The sequence below is a fragment of the Aplidium turbinatum genome, chromosome 5, assembly GCF_918807975.1.
Source record: "Aplidium turbinatum chromosome 5, kaAplTurb1.1, whole genome shotgun sequence".
NCBI classification, from domain to species: Eukaryota; Metazoa; Chordata; class Ascidiacea; order Aplousobranchia; family Polyclinidae; genus Aplidium; species Aplidium turbinatum.
The window spans coordinates 7,262,130-7,289,989 of record NC_137476.1 but is presented as its reverse complement, the minus strand read 5'-3'; the positions used below and the strand labels follow the sequence as shown (position 1 = coordinate 7,289,989).

The 27,860-nt window shown below is 36.6% G+C and overlaps 2 protein-coding genes across 2 annotated transcripts; one reads left to right on the top strand and one right to left on the bottom strand.

Annotated features, from left to right (window-relative positions):
* The first annotated feature begins 170 nt into the window (after positions 1-170).
* Positions 171-11,333, top strand: LOC145770895 (contactin-associated protein 1-like). The gene is made up of 6 exons (XM_082582639.1): positions 171-395; positions 828-900; positions 1,845-1,982; positions 2,618-2,769; positions 7,833-7,971; positions 10,839-11,333. The coding sequence occupies exons 1-6, from the start codon at positions 171-173 to the stop codon at positions 11,024-11,026; spliced, it is 915 nt and encodes a 304-aa protein (XP_082438765.1). The 3' UTR covers positions 11,027-11,333.
* Positions 11,334-12,429: 1,096 nt separating this feature from the next.
* Positions 12,430-27,610, bottom strand: LOC145769929 (synaptotagmin-1-like). Its single transcript, XM_082581479.1, has 9 exons — positions 27,382-27,610; positions 26,445-26,626; positions 24,200-24,313; positions 23,830-23,904; positions 22,748-22,840; positions 18,790-18,963; positions 17,897-18,040; positions 16,945-17,049; positions 12,430-15,353 (listed from the first exon to the last, which is right to left on the bottom strand). The coding sequence occupies exons 1-9, from the start codon at positions 27,542-27,544 to the stop codon at positions 15,171-15,173; spliced, it is 1,233 nt and encodes a 410-aa protein (XP_082437605.1). The 5' UTR covers positions 27,545-27,610; the 3' UTR covers positions 12,430-15,170.
* Between the last annotated feature and the right edge of the window lie 250 nt (positions 27,611-27,860).

The following is a 27,860-nucleotide window of genomic DNA, read 5'->3' as shown; positions in this document are numbered from 1 at the left end:
TCTCAGTCCGAGAATAAAAATTTGAGCTTAATCAATTAAAATGTTTTGCTTGTCGTACGGTATAGAAACAAGCTGTATATGCCCAAGCAGGTTCAAACAAATTAGGTGTTTTCAGACACAAATGTAATTTTCTTAATAAAGCACTTATTTTGTGGAAAGAAGTTGTTACAATGTTCCTTAAAACAAGTGTCGTTCTAGTTCTGTGGGTTGCTTATACAAAGTGTCAATCATCTGGGAATGGAAACACTTGTACCGGCCCGCCGACGTATATTTGCAATGCTGGCGCGAACGATTGGTCAACTGGCCATCCATCTGTCAATTCCAATCAAAATATTGCCCAGGGACGTCCTGGGAAATCTGGAATAAAAGGCATGAGAGGTGCTAAAGGACAAAAAGTAAGTTTTGCATTGTGTGCTTTTATCAAAAGTGTTGATATGATATTGGGAAAAAATGTTTGGCCTAGTTTTTTTACAAGGTCACAAAAATTTTTCTTAAATTTATTAGTTGAAGTAACTTGCCTATTGTGAGAGTTTAAATTCACTCGGCCAAATTGATTTGGAATTTTCTTACTTAGGTACAAATATTGGGCTACGCTAGGCTGCTACTCTTAACCGGTACACAATTTGCATCCAAGTATAGCTAAGAGATGGAAATTTGTAGAAGCAAACAAACAAAATAAATCAAACTCACAAAGTAACCACCTTGTTTCCTTTGAACCCGCATTTGTTCAAACAACAAAATATTTTCTCATCTAAAACAAATTAAAACACCTGAAATAAATCCAATGTCGGTCAAAATCAAACGTCAACCTGCATTTTTCTTTTCAGGGAGAGCAGGGAACTACAGAAGTTATTATTGAAAGATTGCAGAAACTTGAAAACGAACTGGAAAATCTAAAATGTGAATATATTTTCAGAATTGTGTCACAAACGCCTTAAACGTACCAAAAAAATGCTGTCTGGCTTAGTGTGATAATAATAGTTTATGCAAAGTTAAAATCAGACGGTTTTTTTACTTTTCAGAAGCTCTCAAAAAGCTGCGAAACCGAGCTTTACAGTTAATTTCAATGAAGTTCACAATCATAACAATTTTAAATGAAAAAAATGACTATAGACAAAAGAAAAAACTTTTAACTTATTTTATTAAAAATCTTTTGTTTCTTAAAGGGCGGGGAAACCCAAATTCACTTTTTGCGAGTTTTTTGTTTCAGCGTGATGTCATTGTGTACAACATGCGTTTTAGCAAAAAAAAAAATCCAAATTTGTTGCCCTCGTCTCGCTAAGGCCGCTTTTGTTTGATACCCGTTCGCGAGGTCTCGCGCGCATCAAGCTGTGATTCTGTTCGCTGTGACGTCACAAGGTACATATAGTTGTGGCCAAAAGTTTAAGACCAGACTTGATTTATGACGATTTTTGCATTACTTCAAAATACTGCATCATATATTGTTTCAGTTGCATCATCTTTATGCATCATCTTATATCTGATGCAGTATTTTGAAGTAATGCAAAAATCGTCATAAATCAAGTCTGGTCTTAAACTTTCGGCCACAACTATATGTACCTTGTGACGTCACACCGAACAGAATCACAGCTTGATGCACAATGAGACCTCGCAAACGGGTATCAAACAAAAGCGGCCTTAGCGAGACGAGGGCAACAAAATTTGGATTTTTTTATTGCTAAAACGCATGTTGTACACAATGACATCACGCTGAAACAAAAAACTCGCAAAGTTAATTTGGGTTTCCCCGCCCTTTAAACCTGTAAGTGTGCAGTAAAAATCTTAATCTTTTCTTAATCTATAATTTTCGCTACATCCAAACATCGTTTATTTTATATTCAAAGCATTTTACAACACCTTTCCTAAGTCATGTGACTACATACATGGAACAGCTGACCAATCGGGAGTCTATCTCATATCACCTAATAGTTCGGTTGTGGCTCCATTTTCTGTTTATTGTAAATTTACAGGAACAACAGCAGGTGACGTTTGTCACATTTTTTTAACCTTGTAACTTACAAAGTTGATTTATACAATAATGCAATCTAAACAAAGCTCTTACACTGAGGAATTGATTGATTGTAAAAATCTTTGTTCTCGGCCTGAGAACAAAGATTTTTTTATCTTCCACTTAGGCTTTATTAATGGTCCACCCAGTCAGCTTCAATGATGGATTGGTTTTCGATAGTCTTTATGAGGAGTTGTGTGCCTTGTGCAGCTGGGTGCTTCGATTTCAATTGCCATGCAAGGTTGCTAACTTGCAAAGTCATATAGCCTGAAGTGAAACAAATGATTGGAAGTGGAGGCTTGATGAAAACGAGATTGCTTCTGAAATCTTACAATAAGAAACTCCCATTTATTTAGCAAATTAATAAAATAAAAGATAAAACTTTTAAGACCATTAAAAAGTTTGCCGTTGTATTTAAGCAGCAAAAACTCGGTGTAAATCAAATAAAAACAAACATATGAGAATTATTCTCGTACAAACAAATATAAAACGCACACGTTGGGCTGCTTAAATTTTAAACACGTTTTTAATTTCAATGCAATTTTAATCACATCAATATTCCATAAAAGAAATGTGTTTTGGATTAATTTTCTATTATTTATGTTCCAGAAACCATTCTCTCACATGATAGCATTGACGAAATTGGTGTAACAAAATGCCAATCACAAAGATGTTACAAACGAAAAATCAATTACAACGTCGCGTTATCGCAAGTGATCGCCTTAGTAGAACAATCTCAAAGATGCCGACAGTTTATCAAAGTGCGTAAGTTTTATGAAAAAAAAAGTCATGAAAGTAGCTATATAAGCCTAAATATTCAAATATATATATTTAAGTAGTCCCCGCTTATTAAATCCACTTTGGTCCGATCTGGAATTGTTTTTGTTCATTGCTGTAATAAAAAAAAACGCTTTATAACCCCAAAACTCCGCCTAATAAGCCGAATTTTCGATTACAGTTGCTTGAATTTGTATAATGTAAAAAATGTATTTGTGTGTGTAAAAAGGCGTCCCAATTTACTATTTTTCATCTTGCTTTCAACAATTTCACACTTTATTACGCTGCTAACTCAGTTCTTAATTCATCTGTTTCGTCTGTTAGCCTGGGTCTCATTTCATTGGATTCTACAAAACACGGCTGTTGCTGAGTACTGACACCACTTGCAAAAAGTGCAATTTCCGAGAAGAAACAATTGTTGTGTATGGGGAAGGGCGAGACCTACGAGCCGATTTAAAAAAATCTCCCATTTTTTTGTTTGGATTCGTCTTAAAGTTTACGCACAGTATATTGATTTACCTACAGTCTCCAATCCATGCTAAAAGAGATTTTTAGCATGTTGCGGAAGAAGTGGAAGTCTCTAGACCAAAAAATGTAGCGTCCTCCAAGATGGCTCATACGACCCGTAAGTGAGGGTCCTGTGACCATATTTCGATTGTCCAGTAAGCCGCTTGAAAAAATCATTTAGTGTAGTATTTTCGATTTTCCATTTCTTATCCGTTTCATGTCGTGCTGTTGTCTTGCTATGAGTTTTTATAGTAAAGAATTGTCAAATAGAAAACATACAAGTCAACAGGTATCGCATGATTGTGTTGTTGACCCAGAGCAAGATGATTTGCAGGTTGCCTCATGTCACAATCAAGGTGCAAATGCCTCGCGATGGCTTGCTTTGTATCTTCAACGAATGTGCTATTTTCATTATGGAATTCTGGTGCGTTGTGTTATTATCGGTTATGACCTGAAGTAACCTCTGATTGAGAAATTTGTATTATGTAACGTATTTCTTGAATCATCTGTAAGCATGCAAATCTAGAAGGTTCTGTTGTTTTCCATGATTTCTGAGCGTCGTTTGTCATGACGTCATAAGGTTGTTTATCAGTAAATGTCCGATTGCGAAATCGTTATTATGTAAGAATCTTCTTGCGAACGTGACCTTCTAGAGACTTCTGTTGTTTACCTTTTAAATGCTACGTGACCGAACGATGGTTCTTTATGATGTAACCTTCTCGAAGTTACTGGACTGAACAGCCAACTATAAATAGTGGTGTAGTTTGTGTAATGTTTATTCTGAGATTCTGAGATTATTATTATGGGAGTTGTATTATGATGAGTTGGTGATGAGAGTTCATTATTGTAGTAGTAGCAGTTGTTAATAGACGCAAAGATTATTGTTGATCGAGAGTGGAAGTATTGAATACGAGTACTGTAAAGCAAAGTTGATGCTAATATAATTTCTGATTGAAATTAGAATCGTATGAGAAGCTGTGAGTGGATCACGTTAAACTCGATCAATAGTCGCAAGCATTGGAATCTATCGCTGTTTACTATTACTTTGATTAATTGTTGGAAGTGGTGAACCATTCGTTGGAGTCCTTCAAGCGTTTTTATATATCATTTCACCAGTAGAACTATCCGTGAATTTAATTGACTGTTTTTCGGTTTGACCCATTAAACTACGTCATTGAATCTTTCCAAGTCTTTTTCCTGGTAAGAGATAGAAAGAAATCGTGACACCTCAACAGGGAGGTTCACAAGTTACGCACCACATGACATGTCTATTTTTTGCTCCAAGCATAAACTTTTACCAAACAAAGTGAAAAACAATGCTAGTTCATTAAACATTGATCACTTATCAATGCAAGTCGAGACATCAATCAAACTAAACAACTAGAAAACATTTTGCACTACCTTAAAAATGTACAAACTTTTGTCAAGATCAGCCATCAACTTTCTCTGTCCATAACTTACTTCCCAAAAATGACGTCATTTTAGGAAAAACCCAATGAAGCGTGGCAAAGCCAAAAAATCCATAATTAGCACTGAAAGAGCTGTATAAATAGTCTTAAAGGGGGTGGTTCACAGGTCACCACTGATCACAGGTCCCATCCTTCCCCTACAGTTGTTATCAGATTTAGCAACTTTTAGCCATAGTTTAGCAGGCCATAGTCAATTATGCGTGTAGGAGTGGAAGAAATTTGTCTCCCGCTTAATAAGCCCACCATAAGCCCAAAATCATCCGGTCTCGAGGTGGGTTTAATAAGCGGATACTATATTTAAGACCATAACTGCAGACTAGGGTGCCACAGGCGCCCTCATGTGGCCGAAATCACCTGAACTTTTTTTCTGGTGTGACATTTCACATATTAAGGCACTTTGCAAAGTTTGATTGAGATTGGACAAAAATTGGATGTGCAGATTGAAAACGAAAGTCTAAACTGAAATACAGTAAAATTAGGGGATTTCCCTAGTTTGAACATCAGTTTTTTTGCTATTTCTTATCTTTTTCTCCACATTGAAACAAGGTAAATTGAAGAATTAGGTTAGGAGACCAGCGCCAGTATGTCAAGATCTCAATTGAGGTCAAGCATGACAGCTCCGCGCCTGTTACATTGATTCACCATCTTGCAACATTGAATCAACATAGCTGGCTTGACCTCACCCAGGGTCTTGGAATAAAGGCTTCCGATATTACTATCAGGTATTGGAGGCTCAAAACTGCTTGGTGTTCCTTATTTGCCTGCACAAACATCCGATTCAAACGGAAAGCAAATAGCCAATGCAAGCATGGAATTGTTAAACAATTGGAACTGTACTGCATGTCTTGCTGCAATAGTGTTTGACACCACAAGTAGCAATACGGGCCACAAAACTGCGGCTTGTATCCAGTGCTGTATTCGTAAAAAAAGCACAGGGTATACTGTCAGATTTTCCAAAATGATAAATAATACACAACTTACAAAATAGTCTTTATTTTACCATAACATGAATTATCAACATCAAAATTATACGAGTACGGAATTAAGTTCATGGTGCACCCAGGTACCATTGGTCCTCAAATGGTTAAGTAGTTAGTTAGTAGTTGTCAAGAATCAATAAGGATAGCATAAGCACTCTCTTTGGAAAACCAGAGGGTATACCATAATTGCTGGAAAAAGCAGAGAGTATACTGCGTATACCGCCGTATACCCTCAAATACAGCACTGCCTGTATCCAAATACAAGATCATCTTGGAAAAGGCCTACTTTGGGCAGCATGCAGGCATCATATTGGGGAGATAATACTGACGCATGTTTGGGAAGAACTCAAAATAGAAAGCAGCAGTGGACCCAAAATTTCCATATTTCAACGCTTTAAAAGCAATTTTCAAACTCTTTCTGATAGCGCATCAGGTTGTTTTCATACATCAAAATCGCACGAGGAAATTGATCTGCTTGCCAGCAAGCGGGAAGAATTGTCTGAGCTGATAAATCAGATGAAGCTCCATCCAGAATCATCCAAATTTTTAAGAAGCAACTAATTAGAACTTTTGAATTTGTATCAATTGTACTTAAACATTGAGCCACCTACCAGTAAGGATGTGTCTTTCCAAAGACCTGGTGCATTACACAGAGCCAGGTGGATGAGCAAACTTATATATTCACTGAAAATTGTGCTCTTACAAGACGAAATTCATAAATTGCCCTAAAAAAATGCCATCATGAAAGCATCTCAACTCGAAAAGTTAAAGAGGTTTCCACAATTTACAGTTTATTTCTATGTATCATGGTGGTTTACATATGTTGAGGCGAAAAAGAAAGTTGATGCTTTCAGAGTCATTAATGATGCCGCTGAGCGAGGCGTCAAGTTGGCCCATGACTTCTTGTCAACTTCAAACCTTGAAGAACGCTACCAAAACATTCTCCAAGTAGTCGAAAATGCGAGGAAGGTATTACCTAATCAACGTACTCGACAACTACAGTCTGAGGGCACATGGTTTTTAACCATGTAATTGTCAAAGTACTGACTGTATAACTCCATAAAGTGTTGTCAGCTTACACAACGTTGCAATCAAAGCAGTAGCCTATTATGCTGCATTTACTTTGTAATTAGATAATAGATAGTTGTGTGTTATTAATTGCCATTTTACCTTACCATTTCACTATTATTGCAAGCGTTGAAATAAATGTAGGCCTCCATAAATTTTACGCTATTGTGGTTTTGTTGTTCCAGTAGTGGATGTCTGAAGACATCCAAGTAGTGGACAATGGACATCCAACACAACAACAACAGTTCAGACATCCAAGTAATGGATGTCTGAACTCTAAGCATTGTGCTTTGTGTTTATCTTTCTGTGTTACGTTTTTACTGACTATGTTTAGTGTGTAAAGATCCAAATTTTTGTTTTTGAGTCCAAGTTCCGTACAAACATAGCTGAGATTTTGATCTTCAAAGACCAAAAAGTTTTCAATAAACAAAAACGATTAGTTAATGAATGTAGCCTACTTTTGATTCTTCAAATGCTGTAGTAATTTCATCTTAATAGGCATTTTCTCTACATGGATCCTTTTTTATAACGCATGAAACCTCATATTTTTAGGCATTTTTCATAAATTGTTGAACATATACAATTGACACATGGTATGTACGATTGTAAATTAGTAAGTAAGTTCACCAGAAAGTGTTCGAAGTTCAAATACTCCGTAACTAAGAAGAAATGTCTGAGTTTTGATGATCTAGAGAGGGTTTTACTATTGAAATTGTGAAAATTTACCTTTAACAACTTTAAACCTAATCTGCACGTTCAAATTTTATCAAAACTTATTGAAATTTCTCACACATGCTTTTTTTACTAAGTGTCACATATAAAAAAAAGTTCAGGTGTATCGGACGCAATTTTAATTTTTGAGGGGCGCCTGTGGCACCCTACTGCAGACAGTGCTCACCGTTTCGGCCTTCGGGCCTCGTCAGTGCAGTACGTACACTGGGTATATTTTTGCTACTCTGTAAGAAAAATTATCGAAATGCTTATTGTTATGATTATACATTGATCAGTTGCATTTTTCCTTAGTATCGTTGTTTGGGATCAGTTATGTTTGGAACTTACAACCCTACGTTTGTGACATGGTTGTCACGTCACGGGACGCCACAACTCTATTGGGGAGGAGCTACGTCACGTCGAGATGGTCATTGTGCATGTGGTGAAACTGGTGAGATGGTGAAACACACTTCCTTTCTTCATATGACTCTTTTTGTGTCGAAGGTTTATCCTTTGGTGGCCGGTCGATTGGTCGAAAGACATTTGGTCGACAGTCAATTGGTCGACAGACATTTGGTCGACAGGACGTTTGGTCGACAGACAATTGGTCGACAGACATTTGGTCGACAGGACATTTGGTCGACAAGACATTTGGTCGACAAGACATTTGGTCGACAGACATTTGGTCGACAAGACATTTGGTCGACAGACATTTGGTCGACAAGACATTTGGTCGACAAGACATTTGGTCGACAGGACATTTGGGTTAGAGTTAGGGTTAGGTTAGGGTTAAGGTTAGGGTTAGGGTTAGGATTAGGTTAGGGTTAGTTAACCCTAAAATGAATCGTTCTTTCGACCAAATGTCTTGTCGACCAAATGTCTTGTCGACCAAATGTCCTGTCGACCAAATGTCTGTCGACCAAACGTCCTGTCGACCAAATGTCTGTCGACCAAATGTCCTGTCGACCAAATGTCTGTCGACCAAATGTCCTGTCGACCAAATGTCTTGTCGACCAATTGTCTGTCGACCAAACGTCCTGTCGACCAAATGTCTGTCGACCAAATGACTGTCGACCAAATGTCTTTCGACCAATTGACCGGGTACCTATCCTTTACCTCTTCAGATGGGCAATGTTTTCCAATCCGCTGTAAAAGGTTGTCTCTTGAGTCTCTTGTCTTTGGTCTCATCCACCCAGTCATTCACACCTTGAGGCAGGGGCGTATCCTCAATGGAAGCAAGGGAAGCATTGCTTCCCCTGCCAAAATTGAAAAAAAAAGAAGATGATATTTTTAAGTAAAACGATTTCGTAATTTCTTTACTTGAATACGAATTAGAACAGTTTCTCACTCACGCCCCCGTATGATTTCAGCTTGGTTTTAATTTTAAAAAAGTTGGAAGCTTACGGATGCAAAGATTGTATCGCTTCCCTTGCTCTCGTTTTTGCTATAAGGAGAAACAAGCAAGAGAGAAAGGAAAAAAAGCAGCGCAAAGTTTGCGAGATTTACGTTTCTTTTAACAAATCGATGGAAGCAATATTTAAATTGCTTCCAGAGTTGCCAGATTGGACGAATTCCTCGAATTAGGCTTTTTTTTAAATTAACTCTTCAAAATGCATAATCAATATTTCTCAAATATCGTAACCTTACCAGATAAAACCATATTCACCATTGTTCAATACATGTTCTATACTTGTTTATACTCGTAAAGTGGCCGATTAAAACTCATCCGCTACAGTATTTTTATATTTGCTATTTTTTGGGATACTTTCAGAATTATTTTTGCTACAGTTTATTAAAATCCGCTACAAGTCATAAAATATATGTAGCCTACATTTTATAATTTTTAATAGAAACAGGTAAATAGGCCTATATCCATTTGGCCTTTTTGTCTAATATTTTCCTTGTTTTGGCCTTTTTTGTATTATTTTGGCTTTACGGCCTTTTCATAGTCTGGCAATTCTGATCTGTTGGATATTGTGTCATTGAGCTAGGACGCTAGGTAATGAGAAAATCTAAGGCGCTGTTATGGTTATAATATCGGCCTAGTAAGCAAAAGTTTGAGCCAAATGTTGGATTTACACTGTTATCTTGGCTGGATAGACTTTGGCATAAGACATGATATGTGAGGTCTAGGCTAGAATTGACTTGACTGAAATGAATTCTGGCTTAAGCTACTTCAGCAGTAGGTAGCTGTAGCTGAGTTTTTGGTGTTCTCTAATTTTAGCAGCATATTTTGCCCGTTTGTGTGTAAGAGCTAGCCTACCTTTAATAAGTTAATAGCTGTTTATCTGCTAATAATTAAATTTCATACAAATATTAATTACCCTAAAAGTGTTTCTAGAAAGCATTATAATCCATTATTTGAGTGTAATTTTGCAAAAAATTTCCTGGGGGGGCATGCCCCCGGACCCCTTAGGATACACGTGCCTTCGGCACGCTCTAACCCCCCACGAGTTATATTGCTTCCCTTGCTCAACCAACCAGGATACGCCACTGCCTTGAGGTTCATTTGATGGGTGGCAGATGGTGCAATCTTTGGCATAGGATTTGCTTTTCCATACCGTAAGAAGAGTAGTTCATCTAGAGTAGTGGTTCTTAACCTTTTGCCTTATCGGCACCACCTTGAAATTACCAACCAGTTCTCGCACCACCTCCAAGGACTGGCTGAAAAGTATTAGTCGCCTACAGTTCGAAATTTTTGTTGAAACCTGGTAAAACAACTTTGCTTCTCACGCCATATTATAACAAACCTTGATAATTCAGCACTCCCGAACCGCCTAGGCACAGGTCTCGCATCCCTTAGTGGTGCGTGCACCCCTGGTTAAGAACCTCTGAACTAGAGTAAGAAAAGCAGATCAAAGATCACTCAAGAGTATTTCAGTTGTTTTTATTTCTAACCATCACAGCAAAAAACAATACACGTCAAAATAGCAAAGGTCGAGAAAAAGGTAGAAGCGATAAAACGTAAACGTTAAAACATGCTTGAGATCGAAATAAGTCATTAAGTTGAAAAAAGTTTAGCACGGTCGCAATACTTAGAAATAGGAAAATGCCACTTTCTATTGGTAGGCTACATGGTTGAGTAGGAAGTGGCACTTTCATCATGTCCTCCAAAGATGGTTGACAGAACTCAAGGCCTTTCTTAATAAGAATAGGCCTGCATGGCGAGTGCAGACGCCGGATATGAGGGAGCGAAGAGTGGTGGCGTTTGGCCTCTACACTGAGCTATAATACGCCTATATATAATGTAACATTATAGGAGCAAGCCTCAGCAATGACTCACTCAAAAATAATAAATTATTTTTTTCCAAAACACAGATAGCTGTGTGGACCCTGCCAAGAAATGCAATTGCGACATAAATTCTGCTCCAGAAACTTCAGACGAAGGATATTTGACGGATAAAGACACCCTTCCAGTGACTGAATTGCAATTCGGAGATACGGACGCCTCGAGTGAACATGGCTGGCACACACTTGGTCCACTGATATGCAGTGGACATATATAAGACAATAAAAACCTTAAATACAGGCCAAAATACTAAATGTATCCAATCATCATGTATCATCTGTAGGCCTACCTACTTATTAAGAGAAAATTTTTTCTTAAAAATGTGTAAACAATTGAAGCAGTCGACTTAATTTTATTGCGTTAGCTTTCTAAGATCACAAATTTAGTAACACGTGTCTATGCTATAAAAGACTGTCTATCAAATAAACTCATCATAACTTGCAAAATTAGCCCTTTTTTATTGATTCAACGACTGCAGACAGCTACGTATGATATTTGATTACGCATTAGTCGTTGATTTTTGACTAGACTTTGGATCAATGTAGAAAGAGTTACGTTTGCTAGCTAGGATAAGACTACCCTTTTTGACATATATAGACTAGATTCTAGAACAATGCTGACTAGCGATAAAAACAATCTTTGTTGTATTCTGATGGAGACGCAGACCTTGTTCTTCCAGCGCTAATGACATTTAGTATTCTTAAGCTGGTTTATTTTTCTATGAGAGTAGTTGAATTTAGACGCCGTCTTGCAATAGATTGCTTTGTGACAGCTGCTGAGATAGCCGTTTTAACTACAGCACATTAAATTTGTGATTAAATCCGATTTCAAACTTTTTTGTTTGTTTTGTTAAAGATTTAGATTTACTTGACGTGAAGAGAGATAACCAAACCTCTCGTCCACATTCAAACATGTTGTGTAAAAGGAGCGATCTCCCTGGCTTCAACACAAGGCTGACCACTCACTACAGAACAGCGAGCACTTCGTTTCCCTAACCATACCGGTGTTGTCTCCACACTAGCCATCACGATTTTTCACAACTATATATATACCGTAGGATATAATATAAGACATATGTAAAATATAATATATAACATAAGATGTAATATAAGATATGATATAAAATATAATATAAGAGCCTTTTTTCTCACGGATAACTCTCAAATCACTTACTTTTTTCACAAGTTGTTGACTCAAACCTGGCAGCTCTTTTGCCTTAAAATGTAATGTAACTTTACTTTTGGCATAACTTCCTAAGGAATGTGTATACGCGCTTCTATTAAAATTACTTTAAGACTGATATAGCCTAACCAGTAGCGTCGACAGGGAGCACTCTTGGTCCCAGAATAATCTTAGTGACTCGTAATCATTCCAAGAGGCCTGGGATGTTGAAGGAACCACCGATTATTCTTTGGATATTGTGCGTTTTTTTTTTTAGAAGTATTTTAGTTTAAAACAGGAAGATCTGATTGGTAATGGGCCCAAATTATCCTTTCAAGTTTCAACGACCCTGAGCCTAACTCTTGGACCGCTATACCGACCGAAACTGTTCGTAAGCAGCTTGCTTTTTTGATGTTCGTAAAAAGCTACACTGTGTGAGTAACATACTTTCAACAGAAATTGTCATGAGCTAATTTTGTATTTATACAACAATTATAGACGTTAGTTCGATGTACTACGTAATTTAAAAAGAAGGAAACAAAACAGCAAAACTTACTGCATTTTCACTGATTGGACAAAACGCTGAAACAATACGACTGTTATACGAACAAGGGTGATACAAATGAAGCGAAAAGAACAACAAAAGGATGTTGTGATAAGAAATATTGAAACACGACCACTGTAGTTGATAGTGTTCCTTTTAAATAAGATGTGTCTATGCTACTAATCTATAGCTAGGTCCACAACATTGTGCAAGTCATGAATCCAATTTGTGTAGGGACATTGTTGATAAAATATTCATGCAAAACTATGTGTACTGTATAACTTTAACTAATTTCAAAAGATATACGCAGTTTCATCATACAATTGAAAATTAAAACACAGCTGCTTATTGGACTACCATACGTTTCCAAAGCAGTTTACCGTCATGTTACATGAACGTCTTCGGCAAAATTGCAACATTTGAAAGCGTTGTTAAATAGCACCATTCACAAAACAAAGGTAATGCGTTTAAAACATTGTGAGACTTTCAATTAACATCTCGATTTGAGAAGCATCTGAAAGTTTTACAAGCAGTTATCGGATCTTAAAAGTGAGGATTTTCCAAGTGGTTTCAATTTTCAAAAAAGTCAAGTGTAGTTGTTATGTTTAAATCCTGGTATAATAAGCCTGTGCAACAATTAAAGCATGTTGATTTGTTTCATCTTTGTTTGTTATACATACAAGCTCAAAATAATTTTGAAACAGCAACAATTCTATAATGACAAGTGATTACTGTGCAGCTTACATGCAGGCCAGCTTAGGAAAGTGGATTTTGTCACTTTTCACCTACTGTGTTTTTATCAACAACAAAAGTGCAAAGATCATTGCAACAATTATATGAATGTGCGCATTCGTAAAAAATACTTTTTGATTTGTTGTAATGTATATACAATGACTCAGCCGTGTTAATTTGTAGTCGGAATTTAATTAGTCAGTCGTAATTAATTTACCAATCGTTATTCTAATTGATATCTCAAGAAAGCAGTTAAAACAGCAGTCACTTATGAATGAGGAATTTCTCCTAACTTTTTTCCTGTACATAGGCTGCATCCAAACATCAACATTGTAGGAAACAATAATATTCTGCTCTCTAACAGTGGAGCAGTCGTGTTTGCATCTAGTATCGTATGCAATACCAATATTGTAATCTGCTTTGCACCATATTTTACAGCTACAAACAATGCAAATTACACAATGGAGAACATTTTTCTCATAAAGATAATGAACTTTATTACAACAACCAAGCAGTTCTTATTGGTTTTGATAAGTGAGCAAAATTATTTAACAAAATGATGACCAAATTTTACAAGAACAAAAATCATTGTGACAATATTTCTTCTTACCGTGTTAGCCAATAATAGTGCTGTGTATTCATATATACTAGTATAAATGCTACTTGTGTACATTTAGTTGAAGAAAAGTTTAATTTGCTCACGTTTCTTGCCAAGCTTAACAGGGTTTGCATTAGAAGTGTGTGCATTGCCCCCTACAGATACCCCCGATCCCCGACACACACACATCTATTTACACCACTGTGACTGTGAAAATGTTGCAATGCAACGAAATATTCTGAATCAACAATAGTCAAAACAATACACAACAACAACAAAATCAACACAAACAATAAAAGTAGATGTGACAATTGCACGATGTACGACTTGACTGCAGGAATGCAAAATAATATTCTACAACTTTCAATTCGCAGATAATGTGATTTCACAATTTAAACAAGCCTATGTACAAAAGCAACAAAGAATAGAAGGTGTAATACAGTAAAAAGTGCCCTTCTGACAACCCTCTGTCGATAATGTCAAAAGTACAACCGACGAAATATCCATGCTTTTTGTTGGTTGTTGTTTTAATCACTTTCAATTTTCATAAGCCATTGCAGATCCATGAGATGAAGTTGAATTAAGTATGGTTACTTATTTTAGAAACAATGAAACGCAGTCCAATCATCAAAAAACATATGCGATAACACTTGTTTGAATGTGTTTGGACTTTTGACACTATCCTGAGAATTGTAGACATCATAAAAAAAATTCCAAAACAAAACTTCGTTCCTAAACTTTTCTTCTTTCCTAAACTTTTCTAGATTTATCAAAAAAAAAACTTGTTTTTTTAGCAATAAACTAAAGCACGCTCAGCCTAGGTGTTGTCTAGATTTTAGACGTTGTGACGGAAACGAATGTGACTTTTGTTTTATTGTTGTTGCAATATGCAAAATTGCAAAAAAACGCTCAAGACTTGTTTTCAGACTTGTTGCAAAGCACACTAAAGAAACGAGTGTAGTGTGACATGTGTTTAGTGTCTGCCGAGAATGGATAGAATGTGAATTGAATGCAAAGGTTTGATTTCTGAAATTCCAGAACTAAACTGTTCAAGTAGGCTAAACTTAACTATTTATTATGTTATTAAAATGCCTAAAGCGGTGTTTATCTGCAAGATACTGTTCGTAACATTGCTGCAGTTAGGGCACAAACCAATGCCAACACCTACATACTTGTAGAAATACGGACAGTGGAATCCATTACATTGCAATGAACCAAAATAAAAGCATCATCAGTCAGCAACCTATGCCACTTGATGCGTCTATTTCTACTGGCATGTGTCACGGTCACTACGTCTAAAAAGCGTTCTTTCGCGCACATGCGTCACTATCCATCTTCACCCGTCTTCAAAGTGTGCCATTGTGCCACGGGTCGTCGGGGAGAAGAGAGCATATCCGACCAGTGACGCAATTCAGAACCAGACGCGTTGCAGCCGAGGGTCAGTTTTCCGATCACGTCATTCTTCCCCATGCGGTCGTAGTCGAATACACTGAGTACCATCGAGACTTTCTGGAAATGGAAAATAAAACGTTTGTTAGTCTTGTGAGTTCAAGTACATCGAATAATAGAAAGAGTCAAAATTACGCCACAAATATCCACTTGAAGTGGCCTAATTTGAAGAAACAGATTCATCATGTGGTCACAATTATGGGGTGTTGAAAATTCGTCAAGGTTAAAGCCAAGAATAAAAAAGTATATAATAAGATGAAAATTGTCATCTACTCAACTTCAAATTTATGTCACAGTGTAGATTCAAACGATCTGTTATAGCCTGATGCTGCGGGTTCTTTTTGGCAATATCAAATTACACTAGCTTTCGGAACACAGTTCCCTAGTTATGTGCTATGGCGTCATAGTACATGACTAGGGAACTGTGCTCCGAAAGCTAGTGTAATTTGATATTGCCAAAAAGAACCCGCAGCATCAGGCTATAACAGATCGTTTGAATCTACACTGTGAAGTAAGCAACGATCATGCTGCTAAAAGCGAAACTCATTCAACTTCAAATTTATGCTTTTAATAGTTTTAAGAGATAAGTCGCATAAGTCGCCATTTACTGAAGAGAGTTAAGAAAAGTGGATTTCCATCGGTGATGTAGCTAGAAAGAAAATTTTAGTTTTTAATTTTAGAAAAATTTTGTAGAAACTACTGTTGGAGAGGCAATTATTTTAATGTTTGACATAAAAAGTTGGTATAAAATATAGCTACTGAATGCAGCCAAAAATTATAAAATGTCATTCAACATGTAATAAAATGGAATCAAAACGTTGTAATAATATTAAAAACATATTTTTAGGGGTGGGGCAAGATAACCTTTGGGGATTGAGCGATTGCTTTCACAATCCCCTTGTGGCTACGCCCCTGGTAGCCATTTCATGGCGGATTTATCGCGTGACTCAAATGGAATAGAAGAAAAACAGTTTATCACGCAATCGAACGTAAGAAGATCTCATATTTCTTTGGTCTGTTCACCTCAGCGAATATCGGTAATTTCAACGTATCGCATTGAAAATAGTTGCTCAGTAGCCATTCACAAAAGCTTGTTTTATGTATGACATAGACACAGATGCGAACTGGTGTATTGTATATACCCCAGAAGCAACTAAAAAGTTACGAGTGTAGAAAACAGTAAAGTCAGTTTTGACATCTGATAGTTTTATTAAATTCTTTGCTTCCACCATGCAGACTTGATCATAATTTTTATTACTAAAAATTTTCACCACAAAAGTGTAAAAATAAAATGGAAAAACAATAAAAAATGACGTCTTTTAATGGTAACTTTGATAGCACCCCAACCAGAAGATCAGTCCGTAGACGTTGAATCAATGTAAAAAAAATTAATTTGCTGACTGGTAGGTTTTTTGTTTCACTGGATAGTATTAGCGTTCGTGAAACAGGCTTTACTCCAATAGCGCAACATCTCCTTTACTTATTTATTCTATTGTTACGTCACCTTCATAAAATATTCAACAACCGACTCTGCGCGTATCCGCGGGAAATCGTGCTGGCAGCCAAGTAATAAATGAATTGCTTTGCTTGCCATCGATTTATTCTAAGCCTGAAGCAAGAGTTAAAATAAAACTCAAGATATACATGATACCTGTATTTGCTCAAACGGAACTTCAAACGTGAATGACTCGTTGAAATATGGATTCAGTGTGTTTTTCTTTATTGTTGTTTTCTTCTTCTTTAAACGACGATTTCCCTACAAAAGAATTTCAACATAGAATCCATTACTTGAACTAATCTTCTACATATGTAGACTCAGTACCGTTTTTCCATTTTGGCTATTCTAGCTATTGCCCTCAAAACTTTAACAAAGGCATAGCTCTATAGTAGGCTATGCAACAGCAAATAAGTGTAAGGAGGCTTTTTGTTTTAGCATGTTAAGCTTCACATTCATTATTCGTGAAATTGGTCATGATTTGATGATGCCACTGTAACATCGTCCAGTGCTTCGAGCTTGTAGGAATTAATTTAGTAGAAATTCATTTGGGAAACAAGAGAAAAAAGTGCAAACGACACATTTGAACGCTCCCACTCACAATCACCAGACGTCCCTGACTCGACTTACTGACAGTCTTGTTGAAAGTTTTGATCGATTAAAAATCGCTGAACCAAAACTTAATTAAATTAAAAATGAGGAACTTAATATGAAACTTAATGTGTTTTGTCATCTACATAACAATTTATCGAATTCGCATCCCCAGCGTCGACACATGCTTAGTTGTTCTGTAAAAGTGACAGGCTAAAAAAAGATCTACGCCACAATCAGCTGATCACATGTTTAACGAGTTTTATGAGATACTACATCTCGTAACCAAAAAAGCAGATATCATCTATTGAGATGATCTCGAATCATATCCGCCTTCACATTTGCATTGATGAAATTCAAAGGTGACTGGACCATGCTTTCTGCTCAAATTATTTTTATTGCTTTTTTTGTGTGTGAAATGAAGACAGTTTAATTGTGTTTGATTCATACATTTGTTGAAAACATAAATTAATGAGAATCAGGATTTGATGGCAAAATTTCCATAATCATGTGGTACCTGCATTAGCGTGATTTTCACATAAGGATCTGATAATCCTCCTACATCCATCTTCTTGAGATGCTTCGCTTCGAGTATGACGACTGTCAACTTGCCCGCGGTCGGAACATATCGCAAAGAAAAGCATATGTCTCCTAACTTCTCCTGCAAGTACAACAAAACCATGAGAAATTGCATATTCTGCTTCTTTGCTCAATCGACCAAATTATCTACAATATTTTTTTGTCGTATCCAGGCTCAAGCCTGGTGATGGAAAATTTAGAGTAGGCAAAAACGTTAGTCTTAGTGTCCACCTTTAAGCATCTTGCCAAAGACACAACCATATGCTCTTAACTGGTGTTGAACCAGCAGCCTTTGATTTCCTTACCAGGGCTCTCACCGCGCGACTTCAATAGCTGCGGATGTTTATCGCTAAGCGTCATTAGCCTTGAACCTCATGATCAAGTTGACGTTAGATTTAGAAGACAGGGTTTATATTTGCAGCAATAAAATATAGAAATTCAATGCTTGAAAATGCAAATGCTTCTAAGCCTACATTTAATGAACTTCGTATTGCATGATTGAAGCAAAAACTTCATTCAAAATGCAATGAAATTGGCAAGAGGTGTTCTAAGTTAATTAAAAACATTATTTTCCATACCGAAAAGACACTCCAATAAATGGGTCGTCTGATCATATTGCAAAACAAATACTGTACAATAGGTTATAATACCGTAGGTCTCCATTAAGTACAATCCTTGATAGAGTTGTTGATTAGCATTATTGAGTAGATACCCAGACAGCAAAATCGGTCATTTTTGCTTTCTGGGATTTGTGCATTGTGCTTACATTTCAGCCAACCAGTATTCAAGGCATAATGTCATGGATATTGTTCTGTTTTGCCGAAGACTTACGTTTTCTTTCTCGTTCTCAGCACTAACTAGGTCTCGCCATTCTTCCATAACAGCTCCGAAATCTATTTGATTCAACGCGACCCGGATCTCACCAATAATGTCATGCCGAGAAAAGCGATCGAAGTCATAGACGGAGAACACGAGCGTCTTCCCACCAATCTCGTTGAATGGAACCTGTAAACACCAATTTGACTTAATTTCTTTGGAATTAAGTGATGGGTTGTAAAGACCAAATTTATTGTTCAAGAAGCCCAGACTTTACCAATATGGCAACTTTTTTTGTTGTATCCAAGCGTTATGCCTGGAAGTTGAAAATTTAGATTATGTGAACGGGAAGACAAGAAAGCCAATCTTCATGTTTCCCTTCAAGTACGCCTTTAAATATCCTGCCACAAAGACATAGCCACAGTGCTCTCGAGCGGTGTCGAACCGGCGCCTTTTCGAACGACGAACCAGAGCTTACTCGGCTATGTTACAGCTGATGTTAAGAAAATCTTACAGCCCGTCACACTATGAATGCATTTAAAATTAAAATACTCTCCTGATCTTCAGCCTTTCCTCTCTAAGGACATGTCACGTGATGCTTGTTATTGCACTCTAGTCTTGAGAAGTTTATCTTTGGCCTTGATTGGAAGACCACCCAAAAGTTCTTCTTCTACGATTGCTTTTTTATTTTATTATAGTCGGATGTTAATCTGATGCTATCGAGCGCAATTGATGAGGTCATCATTAATCAGAATAGTGGATGTGTTATGGAAATCTCACGAAGTCGATCTAAAACAAGGGTCTCAAACTCAAATTGCTTTGAGGGCCAAATGAACATTTGTAAATTAACCCGAGGGCCACAATACACAATAAAGTCAATAAACAAAATAACGCAGTAAAAACACAATAAAAAAAGTAAGAACAAAGAGATGGAAAAACACTGTACGTACGCGAAAAAACGCAAACGAAAAAAAAGAACGCAAACAAAACAACTGACCCGGAGAGTAAAATTCTTGCAATCAATTTTCAAACAAGGCGGACAATGCTAAACCCTTGAAAAACTAACCAGCAAATACCAAGATTACGATTGAGATAACGACAAAATAAGTGAATAGACAATGTGATTGTGATGTAACAATACGAGTTTCCCATACGCAATAAAATGGCGCGATATTTGTGCTAAAGTGTAAAGTTTGATGGGCATTTTTAGAGTAATTTTACCTTTCTAAATCTATAGAAAAAAATATTTAGGTTACTGTAATTGTTAATTATTTCAAAGTTTTAAAATGCATCGCGAGCGGCACCAAATTCGCCTGTTTGAGAGGGTTGTTATAAAAGAAAGCGATAGAAAAACCACATGTCAAACACGGACCAATGTACGTTCAATCAATACGTACGGTTTTAGCAGGGGCTCTATCCACTTTTAGAATTCGGGGGGGTGATTTTTGGACAGTGGGCTAAAATCGTCATAGTCATTTCAACTTCTGGGGGGCTGCGCCCCCCAGACCCCCCATTGCAGCATCAGCTTCACTCTGATGGGAGCACAGGGGTTCCAAGTCATTTCACAAAGTATGTTTCGGAAAGGGCATTTTTGGGTAAGCAAACTGGTAGTCACTTAACAAGAAATAATTCTGCCACTGCAAATGAAAACTCGAACCAATCATAAACTACGTTTTCCATGATGCGAAAAAGGGCGAAAAGAAGATGATACAAAGCAAATCAAGTGCTGGATTTTCTGTCAGCTGGTTGGCATAGGGGTTAGGGTTAGAAAGTAGTCATTTCATTGACGTGGGTTCCATTCTCACAACTGCTATTGCTCTTTTTTCTTCTGTAATTACCAAATAAAGTTCAAAACAAGGATTAACTTTCTGGCTGAGTGCAATGCGAGAAAGGTCACAATTGGACGGTAGCCTCTTATAACATGTTCTGATTGGTTGGCGGTGTCATTCTAGTAATTTGCAGTGGCAGAATTTTTTCTTGTTAAAGTGGCTACCAAGCAGACTAAGTTAAAACCAGAGATGTACGTATACGCCGCAAATTCTACGCCGCATGCTTGCGGCGTAGGGCCACATTTTTTTGGATAGTTGTCGCTTGAGGCTACGCCGTAAAGTTTTCGCGTTTTTTTAGCGCATAGCGTCAACGCATACTTTTTTTCGCTACAACACGCCAATACCTTCCAGCGCTGCAGTTGAAAGAATGTTTTCAATGGGCAAAGACATATTCGAACCAAAACACAGCAAAATTTCAGATGAACACTTTCAGATGCTTGTGTTTCTTCGTGGAAATTCAAAATAAAACTTGTTTGTTTCGAGTGGTTTATACCGTGTGAATGTTTGGCACCTAGCAAACAAAATTAGTTTACGCTGGTGTATGCGCTGACGCTGACGCCGTCAACTTTTTTTACAAGTTACGTTGATATTTTATACGGTTTATACGGCGTATGGTTTTTCGAACGTTTGTGTTTACGCTGACGGCGTCAATATTTTTTGTATGCGCTTACACCACTGGTTAAAACACAGTGTAAACGCCTGGCTCGTAGTTCAGGGTTGCCAAACCAAAAAATCTTATTAAAATGAAATTTATATTCATACTGAAAATTCATATTGAAAAAAATTTAAAATCTGCTAATAGCGAAAATATTTTTTTTCAAAATTTGATCAATAAAATATCACAAAACCTTTTCAAAGCCAAATGAGTGGGGGGGGTGATTTTGCATTGATCACCCCCCCACTCCAATTAGTGGGGGGGTGATCACCCCCCTCACCCCCCCTTGGATAGAGCCCATGGGTTTTAGAGACTGGCGCTAGTTAAAAATATATGTTTTGTCAGGCGGCTCTATTGACGTATCAAAAGAATTCCTGTTCGCTAACTTTGAAATGCTGAAGTAGCTTAAAATGTTTTTCCACAAAGTAAACAGTTTCGAAACACTGGATTGGAAATTGGAATAAGTCAGGCGTGACCGCCCTCACAAAGACTGCAAGCCAATGACCTGTAACTAGGAAACACCGACCACAGTGAGAGGAACGCAGAATGGCAATGATTCGGAAGTTATGAAAACAGCAAATAGATCATATTGTTTGTCATCTCGTTGATATTACAAGATGGAAATATCCGCAAGCATTTGTTTTGAGAGAAAATGGATTCAAAATATTAACAAATCACGTTGCTTAGCTATGGCGACCTATTGGAAGTGTGATTATGGTGAAACATTTCGATTTCGTTTGCTGACGTCTTTGCATTCCAGTATTCCAGTATTCCACGCAACTCATGCCATTAAATAGCGTGTAGAAGCATTTGAAACTCAGACAGCAAAATTCGTCATTTTTACATTGATTCAACGTCTGCAGACTCTGAATCAATGTTAAAACGATAGATTTTGCTGTCTAGGAAGGAATATTTGCTTTTTCTCTCCAATTTAAGTGTGTTTGTTCGGAATGCTTTTGAACGCGCACAAACGCTTAAAGATCACCATCAGTTTCTGGTTAACATTTGATGATCTATTGACATTTGTGACTGTAGCTGTACCACAAGCACCATAAATAATAATATGCAAAGCCATCAGAAATACATTTGTGAAAGTTTACAAGGCAGTCTTTGATGACGTTTTGGCAAACTGCTTTATTTCGCGATGCCAATTTATAAATTTATATTTTGAAAAGAAAAAGCCGGCAACACCTCCAGTACAAGAAGGTAGCTGTAACAATCAATAAATAGAGCAAAAGATCGATATTCACAGTGCGGTTTTCAAAAATGCTAGCTCCAATTAGCAGAGATATAAACTGGCTTTTTAATATCGTTTAAAACCTTATGAAAAATTTCAGAAGCTCTCTTGATCTTCTGTGGAGTCGCCCAACTTTATTTCGCCAACGTCATAATGTCAATGTTAGCAGAGTAAAAGATAAAATGGTTAATATTTTGTCACTTTAACGTTTGGCAATGGTGATTCGCAGTTAAAATGTATTTCAAAAGTTACCTTGAAGTTAAACGTTTCATTAAAGACAGGATTAAGAGTTTTTCGGTGAACTTTCGTTTCGTATTTTTTCTTCTTGTCCGGAAGCATATAAACCTTGAAATAAAAAAAAATGCTAATAAAACAACAAAAAGTGCTCAATGTCAAGCAAAAAATCCAAGCAGAGCAAATGACATCAAATGTAGTCATTGCTTTCTAAAACCTTTGCAGCCCGTTTCACCCTAAAAGCGGGATCATCGGAAGGTCCTTATTCAAATAAAATCTAATAGAAATAGTTTCTACCAAACGATTCTCTCTCTCGGTATTATCATGCCCAAACACAAATAACTTCTAAGTCATCAAATAATTTTGCATTTTTTTACAACTGGTTCAATAATAAACAGACGGGGTGTTTTTGCAATCGGTGGAGTACAAGTTCTCAAAAAAATAATTAGATAAAAAAGTTTCTTGTTTTTTAATGGGTTTCAAATCAGTCTGAACTACTTGGTTTCATAATATTTCACATTGTTTAGAGAACTTTTTACGCATACATGATTGTGTGTTTATGGAAAGCACGATTTGTATCAAAAGGGGTTAAAAAGTTTCAAACAATGCAGCTCTTGGTGATCAACTATGACAGGTTTTCGATTCAATGTGACGTCATAAAACTTAGATGAAAATTTCATGCTGTGATATCGACCTGGTAAAGCAAGCCTCAGAAACTAGCGAATGAAATAAATTCAAAGACATAAAAAGGAAGTTGAGCTTTAACCAAATCATTAATTTGGTGAAAATTCAATCAAAGTTGGAACGATTGGGATTTTAAAAAGAAAAGGAAATCAATAAGAACGACAAGAAGCAACGTAATGAAAGTTAAATCTTAGCAGAGAATTAATTTGAGACAATTGATGCCTTTTTCTTTGAGAACCTTGTAAATTTTCAAACAAAAGCTTCCTTCAAGGGATTAAATTAAAACAACAAAGCTTCGTGTTCAGTAGAAAGTTAAAATTTAAACAAATTTCAGGAAATTTTTCAGTTGAAGAATTTTTTCCGGAGTCGATATTGTTGACTATGATGTTGTGGACTACAAATATTGTTGGTTATACCTTTACATAAGGATCAGAAGTCCCTGACATATCCATTCCAGGTAATTCTGCGGCTTGTATGACACCAACAGCAAGCTAAATGCAAACACATAAAAGTATTACATTGACTTCAGTAGAGTAGCCTGAAAGTTGTAACAATATAAAAACCGGCAAATAATATTAGTTAACAGTGTCTTTTTCGTTGTGTCTTTCATTTGCGCTATTGGAACACAGAAAAAAAGGGTTACGAAAAATAAAGTATAGAAGTCCGGTAGTAGCCTAACCATCCTAGTATATGCAAAAAGTGGGCTAACCTTTTGTTTTCTATTTGAATCAAGCAAATAAAAGCACAAACATCAGTACATAATATATTCAATTGTCTGTGTCATACGTTGTGTTGCTGGAAGTCATAATCGAGTGAAAACTGAAGTTTTCCTAATTTTTTTTCTTCTTCCTCTTCTTCTTTTTCTTGTCCGTTGTCAAGATCATCAACTTCCGGTTGGACCTTTCAAAGAAACGTTACAAGATGAAAGTTGTAAAAAAAAAACTCTAACCAAGGGAATTCTGTGCCAATAGATTCAGATTGTTTTTCTTTGGTTTAGTACTACAGCACGTGTACATCAATAAATAAAATAATTACATTGAATGTGGTGCTGGTACTAGGATGACAGCAGCGAAAGACCACAGGGTCAACAAAGTCAGTTGCCACCTTCATGCACACAATTATCATGCCTACATGGTTGTTGTATTGTTTAGAAAAGGGTTTTTAATTTGACTTTGAAACATGTGAAAGTTTTGTTTCTAAGGTCTGTTGGAATAGTGCTTCAGAGTTTTATAGCTAAGCAACTAAGTACAGTATTCAATTTTTTTTTGTCTGTATGAAGATTGCAATTTGGTAGATAAAATTTCTTTTAAATTTTCTGTCCAGTGTTGTGGTGATAAACTCCATTTAATTTTTTTAAATATTTGGAGAATTCATCAGGCAACGTATTGTGAACAGGTTTATATATAAAAACAGCGCATTCAAGATTAAAAATATTCTTTAGCTTACGTTGGATTTAGCCTACCATATAAGAAGTTTGTAAAGGATAAAATAAACAAGCTCTAATAAAAGTATTTTGCATTGTTCGAATCGGATCAAGTGAAGTTGTGGAAGCTCTATCACAGTTAAGAATGGAATGTTGTAGTTTTGAGTGAAATAAGGGCAGAGATGTACGTATACGCCGCAATTTCTACGGCGTAGACTTTTTGTTTACGCTAACGCTTACGGCCACATTTTTTTGGATAGTTGTCGTTTGAGGCTACACCGTAAAGTTTTTGCGGTTTTTTAGCGCATAGCGTCAACGTATACTTTTTAATGTCTTAGCTGTTGTTTGCAGTTTAATTTTGCAGTTGAAAGAATGTTTTCAATGGGCAAAGACAGCAGCTGTTCAGAAGCACAGCAGAGTACAATCTACTTTGCACACATGTTAGCGTCATACGGGAGAAGTCATTCATCCCAGGTACCTGCTGGTCATATTTCTTATTGAAATTGTTACTTTTTGAACACTTCACGTAGATCTCAACACCAAACATTAATCTCATTGGTGAGGTTTAATTGCATGTATGTGCGGCTTGAAGTTTATTAACGCAAGAACAACACTCTTTTACAATAGTTTAACGTAAATTGAGATTGAGAATACTTAAGAGTTCAATAGAATAGAAAATTTTCATTAAAATATTTTTAATAACACAAATGAAAAAGAACAGTAAATGTACATTAATAAATGCAAAAACTGCATGTTTTTAAAAACAATCTGGTCGTTTTAGAAGAGAGTGAAAAAAATATACCTAACCATAAAATGCGTTTAAAATATTAGCTTTGTTGGATGAAACAATGGCCTGCTTGTTGCATGTCTTACTGGTCGATAACAAGAAAAGGAATTTTAAATTATTGATAGGACATTATGATAATTACGTGGCAAACTGGCTGGCTCTGTCATTATGTTAAAAGCTTTAATGAAGGGTACCCATACCCTTAAAGGCGTATTTTTGGTCATATTAATGAAGCAACTTCTTTTCTGAGCAATGTCTCAAATGTCATTTCAGGAGAATAAGAGAACATACAACTTGACCTTTTGATGACACTTCTGTCCGCCATGCTTGAATAAATTCAAACCAACAAACGTAATTAGTTCTGAAAAGCTTCCTTCGCATATCACGTGCCTACCACTTCCAATAAAAGTTATAACAATAGCTGTGATAGTATTGATAAGGTACCACATTCACCTTGAAAATTATGCTCCTGGGAACCCTATAAGACGATGGCGATTAAACAAATCTGGTTGGTGAGAAATTATCTTTGACTTAGAGTAATTTGTTCACTTCAATCAATTTGAATTGTTACGGCAGTCATAAAAGAAGTCAAGTTCGGTCATAAAAGAGCTAAATCAAACCCTGGTAGCCCAGTGGAGAATAGTTTGAAGACAAATGTTTCGTTTATTGTAAATCGCTCGAGGTCCTGTTCATTAAGCGAAAATATATGTTTTTCTTGTTATAATTCGAATCGATTGAACGAGCACTAATTGATTTCAGTTACTTTTTGCTTTAGGCAAGCCAGGCTAAATTAACAAAATGTTTGAAGGTAATTAAACTACCTTTTCTTTGTAGCTGTTTCCAAGGTTTTTGACCGATTTCAGATCAATGGCGTTTTTTAAACCTTTTTTCTCTTTGTTTTTCTTTTTCTTTTTGCAGCAACATCTTTTACAGCAGCAGTACAAGAGACAAATCAATATTAGGCCAGCTCCGATGGCTATCAATATCCAAGCCCAGGGTGGCACTGAAATAAGAAAACCACTTCATATTTTTTGAGAGACAAGCAGTCTAGTTGAATGTAAACTTATAAAATCTTTATATAGAGAAATTGCAAATTCTTCGTCATACCTCATCTCATAGAACTACGGTCAGATTTCGCGCAAACTGGATTTCAGACTTTGGATACTACACAGATTTCTGACATCCCTTTTTAATCTTCGTGAATAGCAAAAATTTTGGCGACAATAACGCGGTATTACCTTTGCTTAAAAAATCAACCACTTACAAAGAACAATGTGATTGGTCTTTTCTTATTCGATCTAATCCCAACAAGAGCAACAGAAAATGCTTGTACTAGAAATTATGTTGCTGGCACGCAAACGAGAATGGAAATCGCTTTTTAATCAGAATGATGCCTTGTTGCTCATAACTGGCCAGTTAAATACAGTGACACCCATCACCTTTGCAAAAAAGGGAAACCTACGCGTGGTTGTAGCCTATGTACGTACAAAGGCAAACAATCGAAAACTATACCTAGATGAGGGAGTGTTTGTACAGTTGTCAAATTGCAATCTATATTGGGAAACCATCAACGGCTTAGCAAGCTATATTGAAAATTGTGCACACGTGCAGAACGCGCATATACATTATACAAACGAAACCATTCGCAAGTTAAATCTGCACAGCGTGAATTTATGTCAAGAAACAAAAGCGTAAAGTCAGGCAGACAAACATTGCAAATGTTGAGTTAAAAATAATAAGCAAGAAACTGTAACTTACGTTTACTGTAAATGTTATCAACGGTTCCTTTCAAGACGTCACCCGCATTGTCTAATACAGATTTCTCAGTTGTAGTTGTCGTTGTTGTTGCTGTGGTTGTAGTGGCTGCATCTGGCGCACTGGAGTCGCTAGCTCGCTTGACCAGTTTGTGGAAGTTCGCCATGGTCGCGAATCCAACAGCAAGCAGTTGTCTTTTTACTCAGCCACAACCTAATTTTACGCTTTCCTACAGCCTATTACAAATATTGTCTTGATAAAACCAAAACGCAACAGCCAGTCGTGAAAGTATTGAACACACAACGTCCACGCATAATTGCAAACTGTATTTTCTTGTGCAGGTAGTAACACAGTGGGCGTCTCTCCATTTCCTTTTTGAGGATTACAGAAATATATAGTGCCATCCAAGCCCGATGCGATTACTCAATTGTTCAACTTTCAGCCCACTGCTGAGTGCTGACTACACGTGAGCTACATTTGTA